Here is a 13,933-nt window from a genome sequence, read left to right as displayed (position 1 = left end):
ACTGTACCATTGTAAACCAGGATATTGTTGTGTGCAAAAGTGAAATAAAGGGAACACCTGAATGCCTGTATGGAGACTGGGGTCTTTGTAGAGATGTTCCATCTGGGAAAGGTCTGTGAATGTTTTTCAAAGGCTGAGCAGTGTTTTCTCCTGTTGTCCCTTGGCTGATGTAAGGTTGATTGGGTCCATTTCTTCTGTTTGGAGACATGCCCAATAGAGCATTGAGGGAACCTGTGTGGAGCAATGATTTGTTGGCAAGGCTCTTTGGGTCTTCAGGACACTGAGCTTCTGGCTGTGACAGGGTCCCATTATATTCAGGTCAGGGGATCCTTGTCCCTCCCCTAAAAGGAGCCCTGGATGTGCAAAGGTCTCTGCATAGCTGTGACCTTTGTGAGTGAAATTCCCAACTGTTTCAGAAGATGGATGGCACAAAAGGAGCATACCTGTTCCCGTGGGGCAGTATTTGGGAGAGTGTCAGGATATGGGCATTTTGTGGTGAGAAACTGCTAACCGGAAGAGGGAAATTGGAGGACTACAGCCATCTCTTCTGCCAAGTGTCTGAGAAAACCCTTAAAACCTGAGGGCAGGCTGCTGTAGTGAAGACCATTGTACAGTGAATAGTAAATGATTTCTTGTCCATTTAACCTGTGCAGATTCATAGAATCATTTAAGTTAGAAAAGATCCTAGAGAGCAAAGATTCCAGCCGTTAACCTAACACGACCAATTCCACCACTACATATGTCCTTATGTCCACCCAGGGCCATGTCTAGGGACGGTGCTTCAGCCACTTCCCTGGGCTGCCTGTGCCAATGCTTGACAGCCCTTTTGGTGTTGCAAAATCCTTTGCAGAAGGGTTAACTCAACTCACTGTAACCGCAGAGCGTGCAGGCAACACCAACTTGCTGCTGGTGGTGAGAAAGTCACCTAATAGCAAGAAGTCTGTGTGAGAACATCTTTTACTATGGCACCAGAAATGAGGAATAGAATTGTTTATTTGCAGGAAGGTCCTAAAAGGGCTTGAATGACTGAAACAGGTGGGACTCTTTCTTTCTACAACCAGGATCTGCATGGCTGCAGTCCTGCCTGGAGCGATTCTACTCATCATTCTTGGTATTTAAAGGGATTAAATAGGGATTTCCTTGGAAATATATCAGCAGTAATGCTGTTGAGATGGAAGAGGATTGAATGGAACAAAATAGAGTAGAATACTTTAGTTGGAAGGGATCTACAAGGATCATCTAAGTCCAACTGCCTGAGCACTTCAGGGCTGACAAAATGTTAAACAATATTTTCCTTGTTGGACAGCGGGAATACCTCTGGCCAGCTCCAGTAGATGATCTAGAGGGGTCCTGCTGTAACATTTGCAGGCTCCTTCAGTGCTCTGTGAGGGCCCCCATCAGGCCAAATGCACCTGGAATATTCAGCTGATACAGCTGATCTCTGACAATTTCAGCATCCATGAAGGAAAAGTTACTGTTCCCACCCTCATGGTCCTCCACTTCAGTGGACTGGGCAGCCCAGGGTTAGGTGACAACAAGCATCCATCCAAATTTTCTTAGACCGCGTTCTACTATAAACATATTGAAAAAGTCTGAGCTCCATGAGATTCCTGTAGGGCCCAGATGGACTTCTGCCCCTCTTGGCTGGCTTTTGGCACAGTGTCATTGCCTGTTCATTGGCTGAAAGTGTAGAGTTGTGAAAACATGTTTGTTGTCTTTGTGTGGAGAGTGAGGAAGCACCAGGAATTGCTTCAAAGGATTTTGTCTGAAGGTAGCATGGAGATGAAGTTGGAAACAGGCCATTGAGTTTCCTCTTGTCATTGTTGTTCTGAGTAGAGAGGCTTCTTGATGGTAGTGGAAAGCTGTCCCACTATGATTTTCTGGGTTTGTGTTAGAGCATTTGCTTTCTCCCTTTGGCTCTTTCTACTTTGTGAACTGTGTTTGAGCATTGTCTTGCCCATTCCTCTTAAGAAGGACTGTAACCTCATGTATAGTAAGAAAATGTTTGACTGGCAGAGAGTATTTGGAAACCCTCTCACAATGTTGTGCCACAGTTATGAACTGTACTGTTGTAATCTGGGACGGCTTTGTGTGTAAAAGTGAAATAAAGAGAACACGTGAATGCCTTGTGTGGAGACAGTAGTCTGTGGGGATGTTCATTCTGGGAAAACTCTGTGAATATTTTTCAAAACCCTTTTTCCTTCTACTTCTCCCTTGGCTGAATTAAGGTTGAGCAGGGGCATTTCTTCAGTTTGGAGACACATTCGGTAGAGCATTCAGGAAAGTTGTGGGAACAGGGATTTGCTGTCAGGCATCTGTGGCTCTTCTGAGCACTGAGCTTCTGGCTGTGACAGGGCCGAGTTAGATCCAGGTCAGGGGAACCTGGTTGCTCCTCAAAAAATGGCCTTGGGTGTGCAAAGGCCCTGCAAATCAGTAAGGTTGGGGAGTGAAATTTCCAACTCTTCTGACAGTTCTGGCTGTCTGATGCAGTTCCTAATCAGACAGTTTATTATATTTTTTACCATGTGAGAGGGGAAATGTTGTCTCCTGTTTTGGAGGGCCTCAACAGGCTGCTGAACTTTCCCAAGGTGCTCATCAGAGGTGCCATTCAGGAAGCAATGTGGTGGGTAGGACTTCTCTGAGAGACTGGTCTGAGGGCCCCCTCCCCTGTGAGAGCGGCTGGACCAGCGTGTGTCTCATCTTCTGTAGGGGAAAGCAGTAAAGCACACTAGAATTTCCTTGGCCACTTAGAAGTCTGTGTGGGAGCTGTGTCCTTGGGATTTCCTTGGAAATATGTCAGCAGTACCGTGTTGAGGTGGAATGGAATGGAATGGAATGGAATGGAATGGACTATTTTAGTTGGGAGGATTCTACATGAATCTTCTTAGTCCAACTGCCTGAGCAATTTAGGGCAGGTCAAACGTCAAAGGTTATTATGAAGAGCATTTTCCAAATTCTTCTGAAACACTAGCAGGTGTGGGGCACTGACTCTGCGATCTTTCTAGAAAGCTTGACCTTGCTTCCAGGGTTGACACAATACATTTTTCCCCTTGAAGTCCAGGAGGAGTTCCGTATTGGGCTCAGCTCATCTTCTCTGCTTGCTTGACTTTTGACACAGTGACATTGCTTGCAAATAGAGTCTAAATGTAGACAACTATGAAACCACAGTCTTTGTTGTCACATCCTGATGGAGACATATTAGGACTCAGGGCTGCACTTAAACAGTTAGTGTATTACCGATGATGTTGCAATTCTATGTCAAGAGTATAAGCTTAAGTCTAGACCAATATTAATATCCTCTAAGGGTTTGGGATGGACTCTATGACCTGTCTGCAGCTCAGTGATAAAGTCTTTATAGATGTTTCCATGAAGTTGCTGTGAGTGAACTTTTTGCAGATGCGGCAGTGTTCATATGATGTCAACATCAGTGCAGAATCTCAGACGAGCTGAGAGGGAGCTCTGATTATGACCCACTCCTCTCATTCTCGTGTAGTCCGTTCTGGAGGGATACCATCTGGGGTATCAGTCAATCCAGCTCCTTATCTTCTTCACCTTTTATCAGTGGCGCCTCTAGTAAGGGACATGGTGTGTTGCTCCAGCCCTGCTGCGGGGAAAATCCTCACCAAAATCCACGGACCCAAACAACTCCAAAATCATACATCTGGCCATTTCCGACACACAAAACATATAGTTACTACATTTATAAGCCATCCAAATACAACATACAATGATTTATATTCACAGATCTTCATACTTCTTTGAGGATCACCTCTGAGTCTTTGTTCTGTGGTTATGGTGTGATATGCAGAGGGAATACTCAGGGGCCAATTTGGTCATCCCGATAGGCAAACGATTGGCAAAGACATAATGCACCCCTTGCTCTCCCCTCGGTTTCCCCATGGTGGTGCCTCCCAGATCCACTCTAGAACTCTCCCTATAATCATCATAGATCATCACAGATCAAGGACAATGTCTTCTCCCTCCCTTTCTGAACGTTATTGTTTGTGTACCTGGAGGTTTAATTTGTGACCTCTCCTCTTTGATTCCTTGCATTTTATGTTAATCGCTGTGTCCGTGAATCCTTCCCCAAGTGCAGGACTTCGGGTTTGATCTCCTAGAGCAGCAGCGTCATTCTCGAGTGGTGCTGAGCGAAGGTGGTGGGGAAGCATTTTTTAGGGAACCTTTCCCCTCTGGCACCAGCTCTCACATCCTATAGAGGTGCGGCTCGGACCCGCCCCACTCGCTAAGGGTCCTGTGCTGATGAACAAGCTTAGAAGAGGAGGAACAAGCCCTCAATGTGTCCCGTGGAAGTGGAGGATCTTGCAATGCCCACCCAGAGGAAAACCCCGAGCTGCGGATGAGGAGCTGGCGTTTAGGAGCCGGGCAGTGCTGCCCAGAGCCGCGCTCTGTCTGCGGGGAGGGAGCTGCTTCCTAGCAAAGAGAGAGCGTTCCCACTGCGCCTTCTGGCTCCGGTGGGCACCGGGAGCGCAGCCTCCAGCAGCAAAGGCCGGGCTGGCGGCTCTGCCGCGGCTGAGCAGCAGAGGAAATATTCCCCCGTGCGACGCTGGGTGGGGGTGTTGGCCGCGAACCGGCGGGTTCCTGTGCCCGCCCCGGCTTTGCAGGCAGCGGCGGAGAGAAAGAGCCGCGGGAGCAGCTCGGGAAGGGCGGCGGCACACGGAGTCGGGGAGCTCGGGGGCTTTCAGGCCCCTCAGCCCGGGACTGCTGACCAAATCCGCCTCGGACGCGGCTGGACGATGCTGGGAACGACGGAGGACGGGGAATGGCTTTTGTGGCGAGTGCGAGCGAGTGGGAGACGGAGCGGAGAGCGGCAGAGGCGAGTGATCTTGTTGCTTGTGTGCGTTTGCGTGTGTCAGAGCGGGGCCGAACCCCTCCGCTATTCCCTGGCGGAGGAGATGGAGAGGGAGTCGTTTGTGGGCAATATTGCAGAGGACCTGGGGCTTTCTCCGAGCCAGCTGGCGGCTCGCAAGGCGCGCGTTGTGTCCGAGGGGAACGAGCGGCTTTTCCACCTCAATCGAAACACGGGAGCGCTGACGGCAAAGGAGTCTCTGGACCGAGAGGAGATGTGTCCGAGGAGAGACACCTGCACCGTCTTCTTTAAGATAGTCTTTGAAAATCCCTTGGAGCTGATCCGAGGGGAGGTGGAGGTTCTTGACGTGAACGACAACTCCCCCGTCTTCCCGGAGAAGGAGTTGATGTTAGAGATTCCCGAAACGACATCTCCTGGGTCCCGTTTCCCTTTGCAAAGCGCCAGGGACAAGGACGTGGGCCAGAACGGTTTGCAGAATTACAGCCTCGAGTCCAATTCGCATTTCTCCCTCGATTTCGGAACAGGAAAGGTTGATGTAAAATACCTGGAACTGGTCTTAGAACGGCACCTAGACCGGGAAGAGCAGCCGCAAATGAATTTAGTCCTCACTGCTACAGATGGGGGCTCCCCACCAAGGTCGGGCACAGTCCAAGTGCAGATCGTGGTGCTGGATGCCAATGACAACACCCCGGTCTTCAGTCGGGAGGTCTACGAGGTGCAACTGGCCGAGAGCAGCCCCCCGGGGCAGCTGGTGGTCAGAGTCGCGGCCGCGGATCCCGACGAAGGGTCCAACGGGAAAGTGCGATACAGCTTCACCCAAACGTCAGAGAGGTCCCGGCAGCTCTTCCAGCTGAACCCTGACACCGGGGAGATCCGGGTGGCAGGAACCGTGGACTTCGAGGAAGCGGAACGCCACGACTTGGTGGTGAGAGCCACCGACGGCGGGGGTCTGTCTGCGCATTGCAAAGTGCGGGTGGAGGTGCTGGACGTGAACGACAACGCCCCGGAGATAACGCTCACCTCCCAGTCGGCCTCCATTCCCGAGGACGCGCCGCCCCGCACCGTGGTGGCCCTGTTGAGCGTGCGGGACCGCGACTCCGGCGACAACGGCAGGACGGAGTGCTTCATCGACGGGGACTCGCCCTTCATGCTGACGGGCGGCGGGGATGAGTACTACGAGCTGAGGACGACGGCGGCGCTGGACAGGGAGCGGGCGGCAGAGTATAACGTGACGGTGAGAGCCGCGGACCGGGGCAGGAGGCGGCTGAGCTCCCGGGCGAGCCTGCGGGTGCAGGTGTCGGACGTGAACGACAACGCGCCCGAGTTCACGCAGGCGGTTTACACGGCGTCGGTGTCGGAGAACGAGGGCCCCATGGTCCGCATCGGCAGCGTGAGCGCCACGGACGCCGACGCGGGAGCGAACGGGCGCGTGAGATACGCGCTGGTGCGGCAGGAGGGCGCGGAGCAGCCCGCGGTGTCGGTGAACGCCGAGAGCGGCGCCGTTTTCCTGCTGCGGCCGCTGGACTACGAGCAGGTGCGCGCCTTGGAGGTGGCGGTGCGCGCTGCCGACGGCGGCTCGCCGCCGCTGAGCGCCCAGGCGGTGCTGCGCGTGGTGGTGCGCGACGAGAACGACAACGCGCCCGTGGTGCTGCACCCGCCCGCCGAGAGCAGCGGCGCGGCGGCGGGCGAGCTGGTGCCGCGCTCGGCCGAGGCCGGGTACCTGGTGGCCAAGGTGGTGGCGGTGGACGCGGACGCGGGGCAGAACGCGTGGCTGTCGTACGAGCTGTGGAAGGCGACGGAGCCGGGGCTGTTCCGCGTGGGGCCGCACAGCGGCGAGGTGCGCACGGCGCGGGCCGTGGCGGAGCGGGACGCGCCCCGGCACAGGCTCGTCGTGCTGGTGCGAGACCGCGGGCGGCCGCCGCGCTCCGCCACCGCCACCCTCGGCATCGCCCTGGTCGGCGGCTTCTCCGACGCCCATCTGCGGGGCGCCGAGGAGGCGCCGGCCGCCGAGCCCGAGGGGCCGCTCACCCTCTCCCTCACCGTCTGCCTGGCCTGCGTGTCCGCCCTCTTCCTGGCCACGGCGGGGGCCGCCGTGGCGGCCAAGGTGCGGCGGGCCCGGCGCAGCGCGGCCGAGAGCTTGCCCGCCTTCCCGCAGTCCGCCCCGCCGAGCAGCGCGGGCTCCCTGCCCCGCAGCTCCGTCTACGACGTCTGCTTCGCCGCCGGCAGCCTCGACGGCGACTTGCGCTTCCTCGGGCCCCTCCTGCCCTGCTTCCCCGCCGGGCTGCCCCCCGGCCCGGCCGAGCAGCGGAGCTCGCTCTGCTCCACGGAGGCGGCCAACCTCGGCGACGACGGCGACCGGGCTGCAGAGGTGAGGGACCTGCCCGGGCCCGGGCGAGGCAGGGAGCGGGGAGGGAGCAGCGCGGGGGGCTCGGGGTGTCGCTCACGTGGGGAGTCTCGGTGTTGTGGCTCTGTGGGTGGAGGAGCCCCAGGGTCGGGAGGAGAGGGCGGAGAGGGTCTGAGAGCCGCTGGTGGAGGTCCCAGGAGGATCTGTTAATGCTCAGCTGCTCCCCAAGTACTGACTTATGGGGGTCTTGGGCATCCAGCTCTGAGGGTTGCCCTTAGATCAAGTGTATCAGCGCAAAGGAGGAGGGCAGCTGCACCTCGACCAGGTTCTCAAAACCATCGAGGTTGAGGAAGAGAGTGTCCCCACCTCCTGGTTCCACCTCCTCTGTCTCTGGAAAGAGAACAGTAGCGTTCTCCGTACAGCAGTGTCCGACGGGTCCTTTCAGCCCCTCGCTTTTGTCTCCCTCCAACGCCCAAATGACAACCGGCGCTCTCCGTTCTTGCAGGACAGAGCTCCCATCTCCGCAGACACGGCTCGCAGACGTGCGGAAGCAGCTTGCACTGCAAAGAGGGGGAAGGAGCTCCATGGCAATTCTGATGCAAACCCTTGGCTCCCCACAAGGAAAACACCGAAAAAAGGACCAGGGAAGAGCAAGGTTTCTCTGTGAGAGAGCAAACCCATTCTCCTCTTCAGCATTGTTTTCTTCATATAAGTGTTGTGTAATTGTGACATGGACGGAGGACGAGGACTGTGTTGCATGTTGATAAATCCGAGACTCCGTGCATGACTGTGAGAGCCTTCTTCCTTCTAAATGTTAAGGGAAATCTTGAAACCTGGAAGCGTATCTTCAAGATAGCTTTTTCCTACATCACCTTTTCTGAGTTTATTTTTGTTTTGATAGCGTTCTGTAATCATGTCTCCATTCTCTTTACTCCGTTAAAACCGATTTAATTAGAAACGACTGACAGCGGCACTCCGCACATTTGAGCAGGAGTTCACTGATTCCTCAAACTGTAAAGCGTGGGCTTTGAGCAATGTATTCGTTTTCTTTTATAAGGTAAAGTGCAAGATAACATTTCCGGATTGTTGAGTATAAAGTAATAGAGAATTGAAAGTGCTGTTTGTTTTTTTACAGTGAAACAGGCTTTTACACTCAGCTTGAGGCACTGTAGAGGACAGGACATAGAGTAGCTTTCTGTTTTCTTCTCCCTTACTTAATCGATAATGAGCTATGAAGTGTATGTCATATTTCCTATCTGTCGCACATTTAAACAATCAAATGCCTGATGTAAATGAACGCAATAAAAAAAACCTTGCAACTCCCTCGGGTTTGTGGAAGATCACTAGTCCAAGCAGAATTTCGAGAATCAACCCGTGCATTTTGCAGTAGATATGATGCAGGGAAAATCAAAGCGACTTAGAAGCAGGACATTCTCAGAAGGCGGAGCAAGATGGAGGGCGATTTTCTGTGGGAAGCAGAGGACCGAGAGATGCTGCTCAAAGCGCCGTCGAGCGGTCTCCCTGTTTGGAATCGGAGGGAACAAACTCGATCGATTCTTGTAGCAAGTTGCTCTTTCCTATGAGACCCTTTTTTGTTCACCCCACAACAGGCTTTGCCTATTCCTAGACTCCCTGTCAAAGGGCTCGTAAACACTTTGATCTTTCTACTGAGTCACTTTCTGATAATGTGGGATGATCTCTTTTGGCCCATTCGCGTTACAAAGTTTCAGGAAGAACATCTTGCAGTTGAAACTTGAATGGTGACTTTAATGTCCCATCGCTGCATGTCCTTAGATCCCTGGGCATTGTTGCTTTCTCCGATAGCTCCTGCTGGGCTTTGCTGTTGTCTCCGTTAGCTCCTGCTGGTCGGTGTTTGTGTATCTGGGGCTCTAATTAGTGACTTCGCTGTGTGTTTTCCTGCCTATCATCTCTCACTGCCTGGCCGCGCTCCCCACATCCTCCACCTCTCCGTCAATATAGGATAAACTTCCCCCACGGAACTGCTTTACAAATTTGGGGCTTGGACCTCTTGCAGGTGACATTTGAATGGTGCCTTTAATGTCCCATCGCTGCGTGCCCTTAGATCCCTGGGCTTTGCTGCTGTCTCCGTTAGCTCCGGACCGTTAGCGTTTGTGTATCCGGGGCTCTAATTAGTGACCTCCCTGTGTGCTTCGCTGCCTTTTATCTCCCAGCCCTGCGGCGCCGCCTCCTCCCCCCGGGGCAGGAGCTCAGCCCGGTCGCTGAGCACAAAGCCCTCTGGAGCCCTTGCAAGGCCGCCGGGTGCGGCGAGCGGAGCGCGGAGCGTGTGTCTCGGCGAGCGGGAAGCGCGGTGGCGGTGGCGGTGGCGGGAGGCGCAGTCCCGCCGCGGCCCGCAGGGGGGAGCTCCCGGCCAAGGCGGCGCCGAGCGGCTGCGGGCGGGGAGGTGCCCGAGCCCGGCCCGGCCCTGCCCAGCGCAGCGCAGCCGGGCGGCGGCGAGCGGCGGCGAGCGGGGCCCCGGGCCAGCCGCTGCCGGGCCGCCAGCCGCACTCGGCCCCAGGGAGCCCGCCCGCCCTCGCCGCCGCCCTCGCCGCCGCCCTCGCCGCTGCCGGGCGCCGCTCGCCGCCGAGGACGGCGCGCCCGAGCCGCCCGCCGGAGCCCGCCCGCCGCCCCGCCATGGCGATCGCAAGGCAAGTGCTTTGTCTCTCTGCTCTCCTCTCGCTGCCGCACGCTCGCTCCCAGCCCCTGCGCTACTCCGTAGCCGAGGAGGCGCCGAGCGGCTCGCTCGTAGCCGACGTGGCCGAGGACGCGGGGCTGGCCCCGGCGCAGCTCTCGGCTCGCCGCGCCCGCCTGGCCTCGGAGGACGGCCGGCAGCGCTTGCGCTTGGACCGCGCCACCGGCCGCCTCGTCGTGGCCGAGAGGCTCGACCGGGAGGAGCTGTGCGCCCAGGCGCCCGCCTGCACGCTGCCCTTGGAGCTGCTGCTGGCCGACCCGCTGCAGTTCTTCCGCATCGAGGTGGCCGTGCGGGACGTCAACGACCACTCGCCTCGGTTCCCGGACGAGCAGCTCACGCTTAGGATCGTAGAAAGGAGCGACCCAGGCTCGCGTTTCCCGGTGGTGGGGGCTGAGGACCTGGATATTGGTAGCAACAGTGTCCAGTCTTACAGCATTTCTCCCGAGAACGAGTACTTTTCTGTCTCCTATGGTAGTCACAGTGTGGGCAAGAACTATGTGGAACTGGTTTTGGAAAAGCCTCTAGACAGAGAGGAGCAGGCGGAGATGGGTTTCAGTCTCATTGCTGTGGACGGGGGCTCTCCCCCGAGGAGTGGGACGACCCAAATCCGCATTGTCATTCTGGATGTAAATGACAACCCTCCAGTATTTACACAGCAGCTGTACCTTGGTCAGATTTTGGAAAACATGCCAGAGGGCTCTCCTGTTCTGAGGGTGGAGGCAACTGATCTGGATGTGGGTGTAAATGGGGAGATCTCCTACCAGTTCAGCAGAAGAGTGGGCCAAAGTGAAAGCTTGTTTGCAATTGACCCCCAAAGCGGTGAAATTAAACTCATAAAGCCTCTGGACTTTGAGGTGGCACAAAAGCACGAGCTTGACATCCAGGCTACAGACGGTGGTGGCCTCTCAGCTATCTGCAAGGTACTGGTGGAGGTGGTAGATGTGAATGACCATGCTCCAGAGCTGGTGGTGAGCTCTTTCAGCAGCCCCCTCCCTGAGAATTCATTACCTGGAACAGTGGTCGCCTTCTTCACTGTCAGGGACCGTGATGCTGGAGCCAACGGGAAGATCACCTGTGCCCTTGAGGACCAGCTGTCATTCTCCCTGCGGCCTGCCTATAAAAATTACTACGAAATCGTGACTGTGAGCACACTGGACAGGGAGGAGACGGCACACTACATCTTGACTATCATTGCAGCAGATGCAGGTTCACCTCCTCTCACTACCACTCAGACCTTCACGGTGGACATCTCTGATATTAATGACAATGCACCTGTCTTCAACCAGACATCATACGTCATGTATGTGCGTGAGAACAATGTCCCCACTGTTCTTGTTGGAACCGTCCATGCCTCAGATGCTGACATAGGCCCCAATGCCAAGGTGACCTATTCCCTGGCACCTGCTCACCTCACAGAGCAGCCTCCCTGTTCCTGCATTTCTGTGAACTCTGAGAATGGGCACGTGTTTGTGCTGCGGCCTCTGGACTATGAGCAGCTGAAGCAGATTGAGGTCTTGGTGATTGCCTGTGATGCAGGATCTCCTCCCCTCAGTGCCAATGTCACTGTCCGCCTTGTTGTGGTGGATGAGAATGACAATGCCCCACTGGTGCTGCATCCAGCCCAGGACAGCAGCCCAGCATCCAGCGAGCTGGTGCCCATGTCCGCTGAGGCGGGGTACCTGGTCACCAAAGTGGTGGCTGTTGATGCCGACTCTGGGCAGAACTCGTGGCTCTCGTACCACCTGCTGAAGGCCAGTGACCCCAGTCTGTTTGTGGTGGGTGCCCAAAGTGGGGAGGTGCGTCTGAGGAGGCCAGTGATGGAGAAAGACACCGTGAAGCAGAATCTCATCATCCTGGTGCGAGACAACGGGCGGCCACTGCTGTCGGCCACAGTGGCACTGAGTGCACTTCTGCTCAATGACTTCTCAGATGTGCGCCTACCACACAGCAGCCTGGCCACAGAGGATGAGGGTGACTCCCTGACAACCTATTTAATAATTTCCTTGGTCTTTGTCTCACTGCTCTTCCTCGCATCCATGGCAACCTTCATCGCTTGCAAAGCATGCAAGAGAAAGGAGCTGAAGGATGGGCTTGTGCTTTATGGTGCCAACAACTTGCCGAGTAGCCTGGCTGATGCAGCCTCTGCAGGGACCCTGCCCCATCCCTATTGCTACGAGATCAACCTCACAACGGGTTCAGGCAACAGCGAGTTCAAGTTCCTGAAGCCCATCCTGCCCAGCCTGCCACCACAGCACTGTGCCCTGGGCGGGGACACTGATGATGAACAGGATTTCCATCATGATCCTCTCACCACTGAGGATGTGACACCAGAGAACACAGGAATGCTCTCTGCAGAACAGTTCAATAGTCTTTCCTTGAACTAGGGTGGATTCAGCACTGGCAGAGGTTTCAGACCTCGGTGATGGGAAGCGCTCTAGGCTATAACCTGTGGCAATGGTTTCCCTAGAGTTAATCTGCCCTTGCCATTTGCATCATTTTTCCCACCCTGAAGTTACCAAAATCAGAAGACAACGTCTCTCCAACTCCAAAACACCAAAAAAAAACTGCAAAAGAAACTATAGTCTCCTTAATTATGGTGATAAAATATTTTAGCTCTATTACAGGCATTTCTTAGATGCTTTCAGAGTGGGCTTCATTCCGTTGCTACCACTGTAGTTCTTCTATCACTTGCTGTTGGCCAAGGTCATGGATCTCTTATTCTGTGGTGTATTTCAATTGCAAGGTCCTTGCTGAAATGCGTGTAGCCTTCATTCTGGGTCAGAAAAGGTCAGAAAAGTACTTGTGAGTGTTGTGTTAGAAGGTGATGCATGCACAGAGCTGTTTCTGCTCTGGGTACTGGATGCCTCTGCCTCTGAGATGTGTGGAGTCTGTGTGTTTTGCCTGGTAGTGTCTCTCTCTTTCTGTCCAGCAATTGTGTGACTGCACATGCTGCACAAAGGCTGCTCAGGGAAGCAGAAATATGCTTCTGTGGACACATGGTTGTGCACAGCATTCCAGCTCAGCAGGTAAGAATGACATGTTGAGCCTCTAAGTAATGCTGTCTCATCTTGTGTAGTGAAGAGCAGTAAAGTGCACGAGATCTTCTTTTGACCCATATGGGTGGTGTGGGTGCGCTGCCTCCTTGGGATTGCCTTGGAAATACATAGCATGGCATTGCCGGTATGGAATGGAATCGCAAAGCTGAAGTTCTTATATGTTTCTACAGGACATTCCTTTTGGACCTTTCCACAGCTTCATTGCTATCTGCTGGAAGCAGACCTGATCTGTTTTTCTGGATTCGTGTTATAGCATTTGTATTTTTTGTTTTACCCTTTCTCCTTCTACTTTGTGAACTGTGTTTGGCCATTGTCTTGCCAATTCCTCTGAAGAAGGACTCTCACCCCTCTATAATAATGGATAGTTTAACTGGCAAGGAATGCTTAGAAGCCCTCCCACTGTGTTGTGTTGCAGTTATCAACTGTACCATTTTAAACCAGGATATTGTGTACAGAAGTGAAATAAAGAAAGCACCTGAATGCCTCTATGGAGACTGGGGTCTTTGTAGAGATGTTCCTTCTGGGAAAGCTCTGTGAATGTTTTTCAAAGGCTGAGCAGTGTTTTCTCCTGTTGTCCCTTGGCTGATGTAAGGTTGATTGGGTCCATTTCTTCTGTTTGTAGACATGCCCAATAGAGCATTGAGGGAAACTGTGTGGAGGAATAATTTGTTGTCAAGGCTCTTTGGGTCTTCAGGGCACTGAGTTTCTGGCTGTGACAGGGCCCCATTATATCCAGGTCAGGGGAACCTTGTCCATCCCCTAACAGGAGCCCTGGGTGTGCAAAGGCCTCTTCATAGCCGTGCCCTTTGGTACTGAAATTCCCAACTCTTCGGACTGCTCATGGATCCAAACTCTTGGCTTCCCGCTCTGTAAGCAATGGGAAAGCGATCGTGTCTGTCGTCCCTGGCCAGCGTCCTCACAGAGACAACACCGAAAAAAGGACCAGGGAAGAACAAGGTTTCTCTGCGAGAGAGCAAACCCATTCTCCTCTTCAG

At 54.3% G+C, this 13,933-nt stretch overlaps 2 protein-coding genes across 2 annotated transcripts; both read left to right on the top strand.

The window, feature by feature from the left end:
- The first annotated feature begins 2,537 nt into the window (after positions 1-2,537).
- On the top strand, positions 2,538-7,769 carry LOC138727267 (protocadherin beta-15-like). The gene is made up of 4 exons (XM_069869562.1): positions 2,538-2,623; positions 3,494-3,573; positions 4,492-7,272; positions 7,678-7,769. The coding sequence occupies exons 1-4, from the start codon at positions 2,538-2,540 to the stop codon at positions 7,767-7,769; spliced, it is 3,039 nt and encodes a 1,012-aa protein (XP_069725663.1).
- A 2,055-nt stretch (positions 7,770-9,824) lies between these two features.
- Positions 9,825-12,266, top strand: LOC138727266 (protocadherin beta-15-like). The gene has a single exon (XM_069869561.1). The coding sequence runs from the start codon at positions 9,825-9,827 to the stop codon at positions 12,264-12,266; it is 2,442 nt and encodes an 813-aa protein (XP_069725662.1).
- The last annotated feature ends 1,667 nt before the right edge of the window (positions 12,267-13,933 follow it).

The sequence above is a fragment of the Phaenicophaeus curvirostris genome, chromosome 15, assembly GCF_032191515.1.
Source record: "Phaenicophaeus curvirostris isolate KB17595 chromosome 15, BPBGC_Pcur_1.0, whole genome shotgun sequence".
Taxonomy (NCBI): domain Eukaryota; kingdom Metazoa; phylum Chordata; class Aves; order Cuculiformes; family Cuculidae; genus Phaenicophaeus; species Phaenicophaeus curvirostris.
This window is presented reverse-complemented; position numbering and strand designations above follow the sequence as displayed.

Coding starts and splice junctions, on each gene's coding strand:
- LOC138727267 (XM_069869562.1), top strand. CDS start 2,538: ATGTTGTCTCCTGTTTTGGAGGGCCTCAACAGGCTGCTGAACTTTCCC. Junction 2,624..3,493: donor GCCATTCAGGAAGCAATGTG/GTGGGTAGGACT, acceptor ATTCTCGTGTAG/TCCGTTCTGGAGGGATACCA. Junction 7,273..7,677: donor GGGCTCGGGGTGTCGCTCAC/GTGGGGAGTCTC, acceptor CCGTTCTTGCAG/GACAGAGCTCCCATCTCCGC.
- LOC138727266 (XM_069869561.1), top strand. CDS start 9,825: ATGGCGATCGCAAGGCAAGTGCTTTGTCTCTCTGCTCTCCTCTCGCTG.